At 43.3% G+C, this 18599-nt stretch overlaps 1 protein-coding gene and 1 non-coding gene across 2 annotated transcripts; one reads left to right on the top strand and one right to left on the bottom strand.

Moving 5' to 3' along the window:
* Positions 1–243: 243 nt before the first annotated feature.
* On the bottom strand, positions 244–372 carry LOC147912901 (small nucleolar RNA SNORA31). Its single transcript, XR_015549656.1, has one exon. It is a non-coding gene; the product is annotated as a small nucleolar RNA SNORA31 (small nucleolar RNA).
* A 7589-nt stretch (positions 373–7961) lies between these two features.
* On the top strand, positions 7962–18599 carry LOC147912900 (melanoma antigen preferentially expressed in tumors-like). Its single transcript, XM_087422121.1, has 4 exons — positions 7962–8038; positions 11529–11834; positions 12633–13253; positions 14252–18599. Exons 2-4 carry the CDS (start codon positions 11542–11544, stop codon positions 14799–14801), a joined length of 1464 nt encoding a protein of 487 aa, XP_087278247.1. The 5' UTR covers positions 7962–8038; positions 11529–11541; the 3' UTR covers positions 14802–18599.

The following is an 18599-nucleotide window of genomic DNA, read 5'->3' as shown; positions in this document are numbered from 1 at the left end:
CTTTTTTTTCTGAGGAAGACTGGCCCTGGGCTAACATCCATGCCCAACTTCCTCTACTTTATATGGGATGCCGCCACAGCATGGCTTGACAAGTGGTGCATTGGTGTGCGCCCGGGATCCAAACTCGGGAACCCCAGGCCGCCGAAGAGGAGCCCGCGCCCTTAACTGCTGCACCACCGGGCCGGTCTCCGACAAGGCTATTTCTGAGTTGCAAAAATTATCTCCCTCCCATGTTTTTGTAATTCCTGCGTTCTCCCATTCAGTCTTGGCTGCCACAATCAGACAGAAAGTGCGAGGACATTTTTTTCTTTCACCTTGAGTGGAAACCTCAGCAGCAGACAGTAACTGCTCTAGGTCTGTCAAATTAGATGCATTCAAGTCATTTTTTAAGTGCCAAAGACTTACGTTAATTTTAATTTATTATTCATTGTGTTAGAGTGTCTAAGCCCAATATGGGCTACCAAAATGGGTACTACGACTATGGGAAATTAAGCAATAGAGGAGTTTTTAATACCCACAGATGCCTAGAACAGGAGGCACAGCACACTACACAGGGCCACACAGGGAAGAACCAAGGTCAGTCAGGAGGCAGAAGGGGCAAAGAGAAAACTTGAACCTGAGCCTTTATTGTGGTTCCATACGAAAGGGAAGGCAGCGCAGGTCAACAGTTGAGGATTAGCTAGTTTGATCATTTCCACAGGCTCTGGGCTGCAGGGTGGCCCTTGTCCACCACCAGTTCTGGGTTTATTGGGGCAGAGGAAAATTGCCTCCTGTCTATAGTTAAGGTGAAGCATTACTATTTTTTCTCTGTATTTAGTTACCACGTTTAAGATTTCAGGGGGTACAATGTTTAAATTTAGTGGGATCTCCACGTATAACTATCATTTGATTAAGGATTAAGTCCATGAAGCTTTGTCAATTGGTGCATTTTAGCAAATGCTAAAGTTAATTTAGAAGCTGTGTTGTAGAGGCACAAAAGCCAATCAGAGCTCTTTTTTTATTATATAAATTATTTTAGCATATAAATTTTGTTACATATTTATATATATAATTTTTACATATAACATGAATTTTTAGTATCTAAATTTTAGATTTCCAAATTGGGTCAAATTATAGGCCTTTGTTTTAATTTTATTGTATGTATATATAATTTATTTATTATATGTTTATGTTAAAATAAATGTCATATATTTTAAGATATTATTTACTTATCTTTTATTTTCTGTCCTTGTATGTAGGAGTTTTTTATTTTTTATTTTGCTTTTCTTCCTCCCTTCCTTTTTTTTTTCTGTTTTAGGTTTTTAGCTGTCTGAAGTCCCAGTTTTTAGTTTCTCTCTCTGGCTGATAAAAGGAAAAGGGAGGAGAGGGAGGGGACAGACTGGTCTGCCTCTAGGCAGCAGCTTCTTCCCGGGATGGCTTCTGTTTGCAGCATAATCATTCCCTTTCTCCTCACTTTTTTTTTCCTCTTGAAGAAATCTTTTAGAATGGCTTGTACCTCTAAGTGGGTAAAATTTTTCCCTTTTATCCCCCCTCGGAGCATTCATCTCCCACCTGACGAACTCCTGGTGGTCTGAGAGGCCTCTGCTGTGAGCATCTGCTGGCTCCCTTTCTTTCTTTCTTTTTTTTTTTGTGAGGAAGATCAGCCCTGAGCTAACATCTGATGCCAATCCTCCTCTTTTTGCTGAGGAAGATTGGCCCTGGGCTAACATCCGTGCCCATCTCCCTCTACTTTATATGGGACACTGCCACAGCATGGCTTGACAAGGGGTGCATCAGTGCCCGACCAGGATCTGAACCGGCAAAGCCTGGGCGGCTGAAGCAGAGCACTTGCACTTAACCTCTGCGCCCCCTGCTGCCTGTCCTTTCTAGTGTATCCTACTCATCCTCAGAAGGCCTTAATAGAACAACAGAACAAAGACTGACCTCCCCCAAGAATTCTGTCGGAAGACTGCCTTTGGATGCTTTTGCAACCCTTTCCTGGGTCTCCAGCCTGCCAGTTAACGCTCAAGATTGTGGACTTACCAAGACTGCACAATCTTCCCTTTCTACAAAAAAGAAGTGGAATGGTGGTTGTCAGGTGCTAGAAGAAAGAGAGAACAGAGTTATTATTTAATGGGTGTAGAGAAAGCAGCCTTTTTTGCAGAAATGGACAAAATTCATATGTAATGCAAGGGACACAGAATAGCTAAATCTCAAAAAAGAAAATCAAAGTTGTACTCACATTTCCTGATTTCAAATTTTACTACAAAGCTACAGTAATCAAGACAGTGTGGTACTGGCATAATGATAAACATATAGATTAATGGAATGGAATCAAGAGTCCAGAAATATACCTATACATATATGGTTTACTGGTTTTTGACAATGGAGCCAAGACCATTCAATGGTGCAAGAATAGTTTTTTCAACAAATGGTGCTCTGACAACTGGATATCCCCATGCAAAAGAGTAAATTTGGACCCCTATCTCACACCATATACAAAAATGATTTCAAAATGGACTAAAGATTTAAATGTAAGAGCTAAAGGTATAAAACTCTTAGGAGGAAACATGGGTGAAAACTTTCATGACCTTGGATTAGGCAATCATTGTTAAATATGACATCAAAAGCCCAAGCAACAAAAGAAAAAAAATATGTAAATTGGACTTTGTCAAAATTAAAAACTTTTGTGCATCAAAGGACAGTATCATGAAAGGGAAAATATAACCCACAGAATGGGAGAAAATGTTTGCAAATCATCTGATAAGATGCAGTATTCAGGGGCTGGTCCCATGGCATAGTGGTTAAATCTGGTGCATTCTGCTTAGGTGGCCTGGGTTTGTGGGTTCCTATGTTGGGCACGGACCTACACCACTCATCAAGCCATGTTGTGGCAGTGACCCACATACAAAATAGAGGAAGACTGGCACAGATGTTAGCTCAGGGCTAATCTTCCTCAAGCAAAAAAAGAGGAAGATTGGCAACAGATGTTAGCTCATGGCAAATCTTCCTCAGCAAAAAATAAAATAAAATAAAAGGTACCCTCCCTTTACCAGGAAGAAAGGAGACATCCTTACTACCAGAGACAGGAAATTTAGGGCCAAGAAATATGTATAAGCAACCTTTGTTAACTTCTTCACCATTTACTACTCATAGCCCAAACCCCTTTATCTTGTCAATTTTTCACAAATTTATTGTTTCTTTGTCTAAAAGGTATAAAAGCCTCGTGCTCTGGTCACTTCTTTAGGTCCTCATTCTCTTGTGAAGGCCCCTATGTACAGGTAAAAATTCAATAAAATTTATATGTTTTGCTCCCATTAATCTCTTTTATGTCAGTTTAATTCTTAGTCCCAGCCAGAGACCCAAAGAGGGTAGAGGGGAATTTTTTCTCTCCTACAATGCCATCTCCAAAACTGCAACTCCTCCATAATCTCAGGAGGAGATGTCCTCAGGAGGACATTCTTCCCTCCTGTCAACCACCTTCTAACTTTCCTCCTCACTCCTTCTAGAACTCCCACTCTCCAAATCCTTTGATCCTACCTTCTTTTCACTATTCCTCCCTTTCCTTCTTAACTAGCATGAATTTTGGGCCAGTCTCTGTAATCACTCCCTAGACTACACCCTCAACTTCCTGCCCCCTCTCACTTCATTGTTCTTATTTTCTAAACCATAAACCTGATTACATCTAATCTCCTCCAACTCCAAGTCTACACCCAAACTGCTGCTTGTCTCATTTGAAATTCCTGACCACCGACTTCAGGTGGGCTCTCTTAAGGCTGCTTTGCAGTCAGACTGTATTTCCCTAATTGTAATATTGTGATTTATAGTGTAACATAGATATTGGTCTTCTTCCCAGCTCCTGGCACAGAGCTCCTGAGATCCTTGGAATTTCCTAAGTGTGGAGAGCCATAAATGTGTCTTTTGTTATGCTAATGATGTGACATTTGGAAAGCCTCCCAGGTAGTTTAAGAATGGAGGCTGGTTGCCAGGGGAACTGACAAGCAATTAGAAGGTTGGAATTTCCGTGCCACTCCCTCTCACCACCTCTGGAGAAGGGAGAGGGGCTGGAGATTAAGTTCAGTCACTGATGTCCAGTGATTTAATCAATCATGTCTATGTAATGAAGCCTCCGTAAAAACCCAAAAAGACAAGGTTTGGAGAGCTTCCAGGTTGGTGAGAGTGGCGAACCCAGAAAGCATGGAAGATCCATGCACCTTCCCACATTATCTTGTCCTGTGTATCTCTAACATCTGGCTGTTCCTGAGTTATGTCCTTTTATAATAAACTGGTAATCTAGTAAACAAAAATGTTTCTCACAGCACTTCTGTGAGCTGCTCTGGCAAATTAATGGAAACTGAGGAGGGGGTTGTGAGAATGTCCCATCTGTACTGGGTCAGTCAGAAGCACAGGTGACAACCTAGACACATGATTGGTGACTGAAGTTGACGGGGAGGTCAGTCTTGTAGGACTGAGTCCTTAACCTGTGGGATCTGATGCTATCTTCCCGTAGTTAGCATCAGACTTGAGTTAATTGCTTGGTGATGTTGGAAAAAAGACACATTGGACATCATTATATAACATATAACATTATAAGTAAAGGTTAAAGTTTCTAGGATGACATAACAATTCTAAAGTTGTAGGCACCCAATGACATGATTTCAAATATATAAAGGATTAGAGGAGGTAGTCACCACAGTGGCTAACAATGGCTAAGGAGCAATCTGTGGTGGATATTTTTATCTTGGCCACTGGATGCTATGAGAAGAAAACCAAAAAAGGATGAATGAAACCTGTCTCAACATTCATTCCGAACAGCAAAGCATGCATAGTGTGAGCCACAGGGGGAAAGAGACATGGCTGAAGATTTTCTATGGGTGAGGATCTAGCAGTAGTTCTCAAACTTGAGTGTAAATCAGAATCACCTGGAGAGCTTGTTAAAACACAGATTCCAGAGTTTCAGATTCAGTAGGTCTAGTGAGGCACCCATAATTTACATTTTTAACATCGACGCAAAATAACCACTAACCGTTCTATAGATGAGAGAAATAAGGTGAGTTTACTTGAGCCAGAGTGAGGATTATAACCCGGGAAGGCCTTAGAAAGCATTCTGGAGAAGCATGGTTTACACTCCAGTCTTATATCTTTTTAGAACAAAGAATATACATTAAACACACCCAGGATACATTTTCATCAAAGTTTCAAAGAGGTATTCAATTGCAAATGAACAGGTCAATGTGACCCTGAGGTCAAGAAGGGACTGATCCAGGCTGCGCCCTAAGTTACCAATAGGGCGTAGGAGGGGAAGTATGCATTCTTATCTTAAGAGAGTGTGTTCTTTACTTTAATGGTTAAGCAGATGTACAATGTATGTTTGACAGGCCATAAGTCAGGCTTTTTAGTTCAAGCCAAATCAGTTTTGAACCTGAATAGTTACCCCATATACCTCAATATGAGAATCTCTTGTCACAGTCACATAGGCATATACCTTTGTCAGAACTCCTTGAACTGGACATTTAAGATGGGTGTGTTTTGCTGTATGTAAATTCTATCTCAACAAAGTTGATTTTTTTAAAGAAGAATCGTGAATGCTTTCATTATAATTTATACATCTGTACTCACCACGTGTCAATTTGAACAGGCCACTATTCTGGGCATAAAAGTCGCTTCCTCAGGGGATGGTAAAGTCTAACCTACCCCACCCTGCCTCCTTGCAGGGATAATTGAAGGACAGCAATTCAATACCAAAAACCACACCAAGTGAGGCATTGTTTAGGTTGGAATTTCTGGGCTGGGAGGGCCCTTGGTTTATATCTGCCTAGTGAGTCCTTCCTGAAGGCTTAAGGTGGAGGGGAGGGGTGAGAAAAATTGAGGGAGAGGAAGAGATAAGGGGGAAAGGCAGAAAAATTGGGAAGGGGAGAGTGAGAGACAGAGACTCAAACTCTCAACCTCATGCTCATTGCAATGGAGGGGCCTTCACAGTCATTAAGAATTAATCCCTTAGGGGCTGGCCTCTTGGCATAGCAGCTAAGAGCGCGCGCTCCGCTGCTGGCAGCCCAGGTTCGGATCCCGGGTGCGCACCGAGGCACCGCTTGTCAAGCCGTGCTGTGGCTGCGTCCCATACAAAGGGGAGGAAGATAGGCACGGATGTTAGCCCAGGGCCAGTCTTCCTCTGCAAAAAGAGGAGGATTGGCATGGATGTTAGCTCAGGGCTGATCTTCCTCACACACACACAAAAAAGAATTAATTCCCTGACCTATGACCTTGGGTCTGGGACTTTACTGAGTTCACAAAGCCAGAGAGTGGTCCACAAAGCCTCCTTCCTTCAATCTGGGCTCCAGACAGTGGGGACTCCTGGTTCTGGGACCTGAGAGCCCATTGATGAGGTTACTGAGAAGGCGAGAGGTGGGTGTTGCCCTCTGACTTCAAACAAAACCTAAGAAATAACCCCGTTAACCAGTTTGAAAAGATAAAGAGCAGAAATCAGGAAGCCCGGGGGAGAAGTCTGTGATTGTCCGAGCTTGGAGATCAGGGATGAGGGAACGTGATTTAGCTGCTCTAGACCCTTCTCTCTAGAGCAGTGTTTCTCAAAGTGTGATACCCGGACCAGAAGCATCACCCGAAAATTTATTAATGACAAGAGATTTTCACATATTGAGGTATATGGGGGTAACTATTCGGGTTCAAAACTGATTCAGCTTGAACTAAAAAGCCTGACTTATGGCCTATCAAACATACATTGTACATCTGCTTAACCATTAAAGTAAAGAATACACTCTCTTAAGATAAGAATGCATACTTCTCCTACGCCCTATTGGTAATGTAGGGCGTAGCCCGGATCAGTCTCCTTCCCGACACGGTCACATTGACCTGTTCATTTGCAATTGAATACCTCTTTGAAACTTTGATGAAAATGTATCCTAGGTGTGTTTAATGTATATTCTTTGCTCTAGAAAGATATAAGACTGGACTGTAAACCATGCTTCTCCAGAATGCTTTCTAAGGCCTTCTCGGTTATAATCCTCACTCTGGCTCAAGTAAACTCACCTTATTTCTCTCATCTATAGAACGGTTAGTGGTTATTTTGCGTTGACAACTGTCATCACAATCAAGATACAGAATATTTCACTGCCCTACAAAGTTCCCTCCTGTCACTTTGCAGACAATCCCCTCTCCGCACCCGCACCTCCAGGCTAGCAGTCACCTGTCACCATCAACTAGCTTTGCTTTTTTCCGAGAATGTCAGATAGATGCAATCATACAGGATGGAATCTGGAGGCTGGCTTCTTTCACTCAGTGCTATGTTTTATGACATTTATCCATGTTGCATGCAGTAATACTTTGTCAAAGTAGGTGACTAATTTACGGGGTATTTCCACTTACCAAGTGCTCCCTTAGGCAGTTTTTTATTTTACTTCTCAAAGTTAACCATAAAAAAATCATGCCATCTCATTAAAAGTTCTTCATGGAAATCATTTTAAATTCTACAGCATATACCATCTTACAAATGCCATCTCATTACCGAACAGGCCTCCCTGACTGATTTTTTAAAAGATGTATTAATGAATAATTTAGTAATTAATTTTAACTTATTATGATTTATTAAGAATAAATCTATGATTTATTATAATTTATTAAATTAAAAACAGCCAAAGGGACTCCACTTTTGTGCAATTTCAGGATGATCTTCTCCCCCCACTAATCCAATTTTTTTTTACTTCACCAGAAATGATCATGTGGCTTTTTTCCTTTGATTTGCTAACTGAGTGAATTACCTGAGTCGAGTTGCAATAGTGAATCATTTTTTTTTTTCTGTGACCCTATTGGGTTGTCAAGTATTATTCTTTAACATGATAATATTTTCTTTGGTTTTCTGTGTTGACGGTCAAGAATGGGGAACTCGGTAGGCGCCGGGTGAGGCAAGGCCAATCAGAGGGCCTCTTCTTGCCACCTGGAATTGGCCAAGGGGAGGTGCTTAACTTACCTTCCTCTGCATCACGTTTCTGATCGAACTCCAGGCAAGTCCCGGGTCTGCTGCTTCTGGGATTGCTGAAAGCTGCTGGTATGTTCCATAAGCCTGATTTTTCAACTCTTCGTTCCACTTCTCCCCGAGTATTCCACTAGCCTGCCATGGGGTTTGTAGATTCCCAGGAAGCTCTGAGAGCGGGTTCCGCCCTCCTCTGAGGATCTATCTATATTTTTAGGTCACTTTCCCGTGGTTTTAATTGTTATGGCTTGATAATCTTTTATGTCTGGTGAGATCGTTACCACCTCCTTACTCTTTTTTCAGACTATCCCTGTTTATTCATGTTTGTTCTAGATTAAAATTAGAACAATTTAGGTAAGTAGAAAAGTGCTAATATAAACCGTAACTAAACATTTGTTAGTGAAAAGTCTGTCTATCTTTGCATTACTCTTCCTGCCCCAAAACATGGCATTCCTTTGATTTTATGTAATTTTGATTTGATTTTAACCCTTTTATATATTTCGTTTAGCTGCCATGCATTTGTCATTAAGGGTAACTGTGGATATTTAATAGGAGACAGAGAAATGTTTTTCATTGGGGCAAATTTCTTTTTTTTTTTAATAATACATTTACTTATACTTTCTCCTTTCAGTTCCTTAGCCTCTTTTATGTCTTTGTTGTATGAGCCAGAAATTTCAGAATAATGTTAGTAAAATAGTGGTCATCAGGATTACCATTCACTATTTAATGTAAAAAGCCTCTATTACTTCATTATTTTTTTTTTCCCTTTTTCTCCCCAAAGCCCCAGTAGATAGTTCTATGTCAGTTGCACATCCTTCTAGTTGCTCTGTGTGGGTCGCTGCCTCAGCATGGCTGGAGAAGCGGTGCGTTGGGCCTCCACCTGGGATCTGAACCCCGGGATCCGAACCCCCGGCCACATAGCGGAGCAGTGCACTTAACCGCTAAGCCCCGGGGGCCGGCCCCTATTACTTCATTATTGACTAATATATGAATTTGATTAGACAGATATTTATTGTTGCTGACTTCTATTTTTCTTTTAAAGTGTTTGTTAGAAATGTTTGTTGAATTTTACCAAATGACTTATTATCTATCAAAAGGATTTTGGTTTCCTAGTTCATTTAATGGACATGTTATGCTATAGACATATGGCCATCTACTATTATTTAAAAATCTTGCGAGGCCACCCCGGTGACATGGTGGTTAAGTGTGCGTGCACAGCTACGGCGGCCCGGGGTTCGCAGGTTCTGATCTCCGGCGCACACCGAGGCACCGCTTGTCAAGCCATGCTGTGGCGGCATCCCATATAAAGTGGAGGAAGATGGGCATGGATGTTAGCCCAGGGCCAGTCTTCCTCAGCAAAAACAGGAGGATTGGCAGATGTTAGCTCAGGGCTGATCTTCCTCACACACAAAATAAAATAAAAATCTTGCTTTCCTTGATCAGAACCAACTCTATTGTGGTGTAGTGTTATCCTCAGTGGCCACCTGGCCATGAGAGTTCTCATTACTAATATTTATCAGTTTTTCTTTTCTTTCTTTTCTCTTGTTTTGATCAGCTCTTTAGGAGGCTTATCATTTTTATTATTTAATTTTGTTTTAGTTTTCCAAAGAATAGCTCTTGATTAGTTTATTGATCTTGTTTTTTGACTTTCTAATTCAATTATTCTGTCTTATATATTTATAATGGCTTTCCGTCCCTATGACAAATTGTTACATGAGAGTAAACAAACTAAATGTTGAAACTGTAAAGTAATTTTGAAAATTAGCGTATATTTGAATAAGCACTCTGGCCAGGAAGTATAGTCTATATAATTTGTGCTTTGGGAGATTATTAAAGTTTTATTTTGTACAAACAACCCAAAGCTATTGAAAATCTGTATTAACCATTTATATTATTCACATACCAAGTTTTTCCTGATGTCCATTTCAGAAAACCTTTCCCAAGGAAATAAAAAAATTGGTGTAGAAATGTAGAAGGTTTATGCATGAAAAAGCTCGGGCTTGTCCTTAGCATTGCATAATAATGTAGTTTTGGGCTGGCTCCGTGGTTTAGCGGTTAAGTGCTCGCGCTCCGCTGCTGGTGGCCTGGGTTCGGATCCTGGGCGCACAGACGCACCGCTTCTCGGGCCATGCTGAGGCCGCGTCCCACATACAGCAACTAGAAGGATGTGCAACTATGTATGATATACAACTATCTACTGGGGCTTTGGGGAGAAAAAGGGAAAAGAAAAAAGGAGGATTGGCAATAGATGTTAGCTCAGAGCCGGTCTTCCTCAGCAAAAAAAAAAGAGGAGGATTAGCATGGATGTTAGCTCAAGGCTGATCTTCCTCACACACACACAAAAATAATAATGTAGTTATGATAGGGACAATAATAAAGACTAAATAGAATGATAAAACTACCGACAAAATGTTAGTTGTGTATGATTACAATTTTGCAGGTGAATTAAAAATGATGTGGTGGTAGCTACATGCATGTTTGCTTTTTAGTTTGTCATTAAAAATGTACATTTATATTTTAAGTACTGTTTGTATTTCATATTTCACAGTTCAACCCCCCAAAATGCCAGTAAGTATCAAGTTGCTAAAGGCAAGATTATGGGTGAATATTTCTAATTTCCAGGAGTTTTTATTTTATTTATTTATTTTTTGTGAGGAAGATCAGCCCTGAGCTAACATCCGATGCCAATCCTCCTCTTTTTTGCTGAGGAAGATTGGCCCGTGGCTAACATCCATGCCCATCTTCCTCTGCTTTATACGGACGCCGCCACAGCATGGCTTGATAAGCGGTGCGTTGGTGTGCGTTGGTGTGCGCGTGGGATCGGAACCCCAGGCCTCTGCAGTGTAGCGTGCGCACTTAACCGCTGCCACGGGGCCGGCCCCTCTCGGTGTTGTTTTTAAAAAAGGCAGCTTAAACACCTGTTCTGGGAAACTGGCTTGGGGGAGTTCTCATTTTTAGCTTTGCAACCTACGTCATGGTTGATTTCAAGCTACTAATAGTTTATCAACTGCCTCTCAAAATCCTTGGAATATTTAACCATCGGCTCAGGTACAAGCCGCCTTTAGTGCCCCTACGGCTTTATCTCTTTCAAAAGATGCTTTATTAGATAGACTTATGGGCCGGCCCCGTGGCTTAGCGGTTAAGTGCGCGCGCTCCACTGCTGGCGGCCGGGGTTCGGATCCCGGGCGCGCACTGACGCACCACTTCTCCGGCCATGCTGAGGCTGTGTCCCACGTACAGCAACTAGAAGGCTGTGCAACTATGACATACAACTATCTGCTGGGGCTTTGGGGGAAAAATAAATAAATAGATAGACTTATAAGTAAAATTGGTGCCCGCAGTTCCCTGCTGCCATGCTGAGGCCTGCCTTTCCTGGCTGCTTGTGGCCTGTGACTGGCCAGAGAGTAATGTGAGGGCCCGTCTCTGGAGCTGATGCTAGCAGGGCCCGGGGTTGGTAAGGTCCCTGGCGCCCTCGCTAGGACCTTGAACCACAAGGGAGATCCAGGTTTGGGAGAGCCAGAGAAACCCTGGGACAGGCCCTCAGTGTTTCCACTTTACCCTGCAGCAAGCTCAAGGAGATGAACAGGTGGACTCCACCCCAACTCTTGGAGCTGGCTATCCAGAGCCTGCTGAGAGATGAAGCCTCTGCCATGCAGGCCCTGAATGAGCTCCCCATCGACCTCTTCCCCCTTGTCCTCACAGTGGCCTTCAGAGGGAAGCAAAGAAAGGTCCTCAGAGCCTTAGTGCAGGCCTGGCCCTTCCCCCAGCTCTGCCTGGCCCCTCTCCTGGTGGACCCGGCATCTTGTCAGGACAGCCTCTGGGCTGTACTAGACGGCCTGGATGCCCGGCCTGCACGTGGTGTCCCGAGCAGGTAAGGGAGGGTTGGAGCCCTTGTGGGGGACATGGAGAAGTCAGAGATAGAGAGAGAGAGACGAGGGAGCACTCCAGTGAAGGGAATGTGCACGGGAACAAAATGATGATCTAATGGCTGCTGATGGAGCAAATGGAATGTGTTGGGCCAGGTTTCCTAGAAGCAGAGACTGAGATGGGGAAGTACTCTTTGGGGAAGGGGGGCAGTGTATAAGATAGGGCAGAGGGAGGAGCTAAGCAAGCATGTGGTCTCTGCTAAAGACTAACTTCAGCCTGATCCCACAGGGGGCTCTGGAGTGTGAACTGCACCACAGAGGTAGTTTTCACACTAGGAGAGGGGCCAGCCTTTGTACCCTACTCACCATGTCAATCAGCCATTAGTCAAGCTATACTACCTCACCCTGGGAAGCACGATGCATAGCCTTTCTGGCCAGGTGTCTCCTGTTTGGCTGAGGATAATTCTCCAAAGAAGGGGGCAACTCTGAGTCATTGGCAGACAACATTGGTGGGTGTACTGACTAGTGAAGGCACACTGGGCAGGACACCAACAGCATCTACTACAAGTAAACTTTGTGAAGTCCCCTAAGAAAGGCGTTGAGGACAGTGGCATAGCTGTGGTGTTTGAAGAGGAGTGTTTCAGCCACTCCTGTGGGTGCAGCACTTCAGAAAGTTCCAGAGGGAGGAAGGGATGGAGGAGAGCAAGTTGGGGAGAGAGAGCAGTTGTGGAAAGGCAGGGCTTGTAATGGGGATGGAAGGTCCAGTGTTGGCCTCAGCTGGTTGTTTCCTTATCTTTCCTCAGGAAGTCAAATCTAAAGGTGGTAGATTTCAGACCATACTTTGAGCTAATACAGTCTAATGACAGCTCCAAGGATGCAGCTAGGTCCTTGTCCTCATTTGCCACATGGATGGAACCAGAGGTGACCCTACCTGAGACCAAACCTAGGCAAAGGAGAAGCTGGAAGCAGCCTTGGAAGGCCTGGCAACCTGTGGATTTGTATATAAACCTCTCCTTGGGCACCTTCCACGGGAGGGAATTCTTTTCCGGCGTCTTGAGGAAGGTGAAGCAGAGCTACCGGCCCCTGCGTCTATTTTGTAGGAAGTTGCACGTCAAGGACATGCCGGTCCTCCGGATTGTGGAGATCCTGAACCTGCTGCAGCTGGAATTTATTCAAGAGCTGGAGATGTGTGGTTGCTTTGGGTTGCTCTCAGGTGGGAGCAAATTTGCCAGCCAAGTGGAGCAAATGAAAAACCTGTGCAGTCTTACGTTGTCTCATCCCATCTTCGGGACCTCGTCTGCTGAGAGCCAGCTGCCCTCCGAGGCTTTCATTTCTTTCCTCTCCCACCTGAGCAAGCTGGGATGCCTCCGGATGCTCCACCTGTCCTCTGAAGACATTTCAGGCCACCTGCACCACCTTTTCCGGTGAGCACAGGGGAAGTTTCTCCCCATTCCTTAATGATGGTCTCCAAGTCAGGACTGGGCAAAGGACTGAGTGAGGACACTGGATGCACATCCCAGCCAGTTGAGAGAGGCTTAGGCCATCCCTGATGAGTGGTAACTTTCAGAGAGGGCACGTTATATCTGGGCGAGAAATAGCTCACACATACAGCACTCAACATTTACTAGGCCCTGTACTCACAGCAATCCTATTCTATGATACCCATGTTATAGATGGGGAGACCAAGACCCAGGGAGGTTACATAGCTAGTAAGAGGCAGATGACGATGTGAACCCAGGAAGTCTGTTCTTTTTACCACTGGGCTATACCACCTCTGTGGGAACATCACCTTTATTCACTAATTCATTCAGCAGATAATTCTTGGGTACCCACTGTGTGCCCAGTACTGAGCAAGGCATGAGGTGACCAGAAAACAAACAAGTCCCATGTACTTGGGGGCAGAGCTGTGCTTCTTTAGAAGATGGAGCAGTAATGGTAAAACATAGATAGTGGTCATGTTTGACCCCCCCCCTTATGAATATCTCCACGAAACTCTTGGAAATCTAGTTTCTTGGCTCTGGTGACTGGGGGAATGGAAGCTAGGTTTGCAGCAGCCCCTAAACTGCTACTCAATAGTTATAGCTCCTATCTTACTATTTACTGTTCATTTTATGTGCTGAGCTCTTTGAAAACAAGTACCTCTACATCCCCAAAAGAGTTAAGGGTTCAGTCGTAAGATGTCCATCCTACAGACTTGAACACTGAGGCCTAAAAAGGTTGTCAGTGACCATTGTCACACATCAGGGTTTGCGCTGGTCCCATGACATAGTCACCTAATCTTGGAGCAGGTCTTTACACACGATGGAATTGGGGCCCAGTCTAGGTTATGGGCACCTTAGGTCTTTTGGGCCAGAATGTCTGAGAAGATTCTTGCCCCAGCCCTGCTCCCTGGGAGTAACTGTGTGCCGACATCTCTCCTCAGCTACCTGCCTGGTTCCCTGGAGACCTTGGAGCTACCCTCCTGTGTTCTTCTCAACACAGATCTGTGCTCTCTGTCGCGGAGCCCTCTGGCCTCACATCTGAAAAAGTTAGATTTGAGTAACAACGACCTTTCCCACATAGCTTCAGGGGTGTTAGGGGCTCTTCTTAGGGGGGCCTCAGGCACCCTGCAGGAACTGCTCCTGAAGAACTGCAACATGAGGGACATCCACCTCCTGGCCATCCTGCCAGCCTTAAGTTGCTGCTTCCACCTCCACAGCCTCAGCCTCTGTGGCAACCGCATCTGGGAGTCCAGCCTCACGCACCTGATCCAGCTTGTGGCAGGGCTGTCAGAGCTGAAGCTCCTGGTCTGCCCCTTACCCGTTGAGTGCTATAAATATGTGCAGAGCACGGCGTTGTATTGTCTCCAACCACAGCAGTTTATCTGTGTAAAAACCATGGTACAGGAGAGGCTGCGGGCCTTGGGGCGGGAGAACTTGGAGTGGACCTTTACCCTACCCACTTTATGGTGCTGGGGCTGCCAATCAATCTAAGCCGTCTACTAGTGCCTTTTTCAGGTCATCCTGCTTCCGCAGCTCAGATCTCACAATCCCTTAGCTCACTTCTTCACTCAGTAGTTATTATTGACAGGGTGAGGGCCAAGCACTGTTCTAGCAGCTGCAGATAAAATGGCAAATAAGATCTATTTCTTTTCTCAGGGGACTTCCAGTCTACTTGGTCCCTCTGATTATAAGCCCCATTTCCCATCTCTCTGTTTGCAGAAATCCACTACTTTTCTTGGCAGTATGAAATCGGACAAGGTATTTAGCCTCTTGAATTGTGAATTTATCCATATGTATGTAAAGTGGGGGTGAATGTCTCTTGTTGGGTGAGAAAACCAAGGGCGAGGAGTTGTGTATGGGGTGGAACATCAGGCACACGTGTATTATTGAGCAACAGATGTGTGCAGGGCTCTGTTCTCCATGCTGGAGGTTCAGTGATGAACAAGATACACATGGTCTCCCATGGGCATTTGAGTAGTCTAGAATAGCCTAATAATCAAATAAGCTAAGAAATAAACAAGGTGGTTTTAGGCAGCCACAAGTCTCTGTAAACCTTAAAACAGTGTTAGAGTGGGTGTGGGTGGGAGTTCAGGGTCCTTAGTAAGATGGTTGCGGAGGTCTCCTGAAGGAGTTCACATGAGTTGAGATCTGAATGATGAGAAGGCAAGCATGGGACACTCTTGGTGACAGGCATCCAGGAAGAAGGAACAGCAAATGCAAAGATCCAGAGGAAGGATGTGGCTGGGGTGTTCAGGGAAAAGAAGAAAGGTCACTGTGGCTGAAGTGGTGAATGATGGAGCCTGGTACCTCATGTTGTCCAGCAGGACCATAGAGCCAGCTCTTGTAACAATCAATCAACCAGTGTCCACTTCATGGACATTAAATTCTCAAAGGGATTTCCCACACAGAGTTCAGTGGGTTCACAATCATGAAGCACTTGGCTGTATAGAAAAATAGCTTCAGCTTTCCAACCTAGGACCAAAAATCTAACCCAGTGAAGAGCACATCAGTAACAAGACAACTTGTTGCTTCCATCTTACATCCTTGGGCTCCAATTCTGGAGGCATCTATTGTCCCCATTAAATGCAGTTTAGCAGCCTGCCCTGGGATCCTGGAGCTCATAAGTAGTTCTCTCTTTCTCTCTTTAAACCGCAACTATATTTCATTTGACTCTACCCTTTACAACTAAACCCCACCACCTCTGGGTACAAAATAAATGCATGATTCAGGACATCTATATCAAGAAAAAGGTCTAGAATTTGTTAATCACCTCTTGGCTTCTCCAACAGCTCAGAACATGGCCTTGTGCACATCACCTCACTTAATTCAGTCAAGAAATACTGATTGAGTTCCTCCTGAGCACTGGACCCTCTCCTAGAAGTGGGGCACACAGCACAGACAGGTCCTAATAGCATATGTTCTAGTTCCAGAGAGAGACAATCAACATTAAGCTTTCAGACACTGGTGAGTGCTCTTACGGAAAGACAAAGGCATAAAGGGATGGGGAGAGAGGGTAGAGGGGTGCAGGGGCAAACCCTGCTGTGATCTGGACAAGGGAAGATGACAAAGCTTTGCGTGTGTTCCAGTTACTGTTGCTGTATAACAAATTATATCAGAACCTTACATTACTTTTCTGTTACATAAATGCTATTTAAATAAAACAATAGGGCTGGCCCCGTGGCTTAGCGGTTAAGTGTGCGTGCTCCGCTGCTGGCGGCCCTGGTTCGGATCCCAGGCGCGCACCAACGCACCGCTTCTCTGGCCATGCTGAGGTCGCGTCCCACATACAGCAACCAGAAGGATGTGCAGCTATGACATACAACTATCTACTGGGGCTTTGGGGGAAAATAAATAAAATTATAAAATAAATAAATAAAACAATAGAACTAGTTAACTGATAATTAGTAGTATTAGGACAAATTAAACATACTTTATGCAAGAAAAAATACAATATTTTCTTTTTATCCTCTGATACATCAACTATTTTTTTTTTAACTCCTTAAACTCTACATTGGATATTCAAATTTTGCAGGCTATATTAATGTTTGTTCTTAAGACTTCTGTAAAGGAGAATGTAAATGCAACAGGACTAATTAGATACTACCTGTGTTTAATAAATAATAGTAATGACATGTTTCTATCTCATGATACAGTGGGGATATTTTTATTCTTTATTTCCTTTGCCAATATTTTTCTGAACTGCCTGAAGCCTTTAAGACATCCTTCTTTTCTGTATATAGTGGTAAAAGTGAATATAAGCAAAATTCACTGACTTGGAGCTCTGCTCTTGCCAAGCGCACATACTAATTCCTGGTGTTAGCCCAATGTGATGACATCAAGCTAAATATCTTCTCAACAAAAGCATTTGGGTGTGGTATACTTAGGATTTTACCTACTAGCAACAGGTTTTTAGACTTGTAGGAATTTGTTTCCAGCTCTCTAAAAATGCCCATCCACTTTGTACCTAATTGACTTAGTTTAGTAGAGCAGCTATTGTGGGGTCCTTTGCATCTCTAAATGCATACAGTATCCCTGTCTAAAATGGCCATAATTTTTAAGTACTTTGATGTTTGAATGTCATAAGTTAACCTCTGTTTCTCAGGGAAAATGGTTTTAAAGCACAGGTAATTTGAACTTAATGAAATTGAAGTTGGATACCAAGTAAGTGATAGTTTTAGTCAAGAAATTGAGAAAGTTCCATTTAACCAGATCATTAAACAATGGAGAAATAGCATATTAATTTTGTTTTACTACAATCATTTTCTCCATTCTCATCTTCGGCGCTCAAATTAGAGGAGGACATGCTTGCTCTACACTTTGAAAATATGATTTTATGGTAAGACAACATTTTAACATCTTTTCTATGGCTAGCAACGATAGCCATATTGTAGGCACATGTCTAAGGAGGCCATCTCTGTCCATTTCTAGAAAGTTCAAAATCATTAGGGGCTTTTGTATGTTTTGAAGAAATCAACAAGTGACCAAAAACTCATTATGAAAGCCTCACTATTATAGGTAAGCAAATCACACCCCCCTTTTCCAGTGTTGTGTACAAGATGTGCAGAACATTGATTGGGTAGAAATTTAATTTTCTTGGTAAGTTTAGGGACTGACTGGAATTTACCAAAGTTACATTTGCATTGACTGCCAAATATGCAGATAAAGGAACAAAATCTACTTTGTATTTGAACAAGATATCAACAATCTTTTATTTATTTTTTTGTGGTTTCCTGAAAATCTTCATAGAAATCAAGATGATTTGAAACTCCATTTTTCAAACCAAAGTACCTGAGAACTAGGGGATTATCACTTGATAAACTGTAGGAGGCTGATCATGAGGGCTGGCAAGAGCTGACAGAAGTGGCTTCACACTGTAAGGGGCCAACAGATCTCATCAAAATGTCCCCTTTTGCCTGCCCACAGGATATTTTAGTTGCAAGCGCTGAGTCAGGAAAATTAACTATACTGTTTCACAGAGCAATCCAAGAAATGACGATAAGTGTGTTCTTTCCCATGTTTGCTATGTCCAAGCTAAATTCACCACTATTGTCATTGGTATCCTTGGGGGAATTGAAAGACTTCTGATTAAGTTGGGAGTAATTGCCTGTCTCATCCCAGACTTGTGGGATTCAGTCTCCATATGTGCTCTCACATCCCCTTCTCCACCATACTCAATCCCGAATTCTTTTCTCCACATTGTTCAGTATTCTCTGTTTTGATTATTTACCACCCTAATCCATTTGTATGCGTCCTTCCACCTGTCATTAAAATGACAGTCATTTTGCCTTC

Source organism: Ceratotherium simum, chromosome 33, assembly GCF_057802395.1.
Source record: "Ceratotherium simum simum isolate JZ-2026a chromosome 33, ASM5780239v1, whole genome shotgun sequence".
Classification (NCBI taxonomy): domain Eukaryota; kingdom Metazoa; phylum Chordata; class Mammalia; order Perissodactyla; family Rhinocerotidae; genus Ceratotherium; species Ceratotherium simum.
Note: the sequence above shows the minus strand (reverse complement) of the source record. Positions and strands in the feature narration are given on the sequence as shown.

Coding starts and splice junctions, on each gene's coding strand:
- LOC147912900 (XM_087422121.1), top strand. CDS start 11,542: ATGAACAGGTGGACTCCACCCCAACTCTTGGAGCTGGCTATCCAGAGC. Junction 11,835..12,632: donor GCACGTGGTGTCCCGAGCAG/GTAAGGGAGGGT, acceptor ATCTTTCCTCAG/GAAGTCAAATCTAAAGGTGG. Junction 13,254..14,251: donor CACCTGCACCACCTTTTCCG/GTGAGCACAGGG, acceptor ATCTCTCCTCAG/CTACCTGCCTGGTTCCCTGG.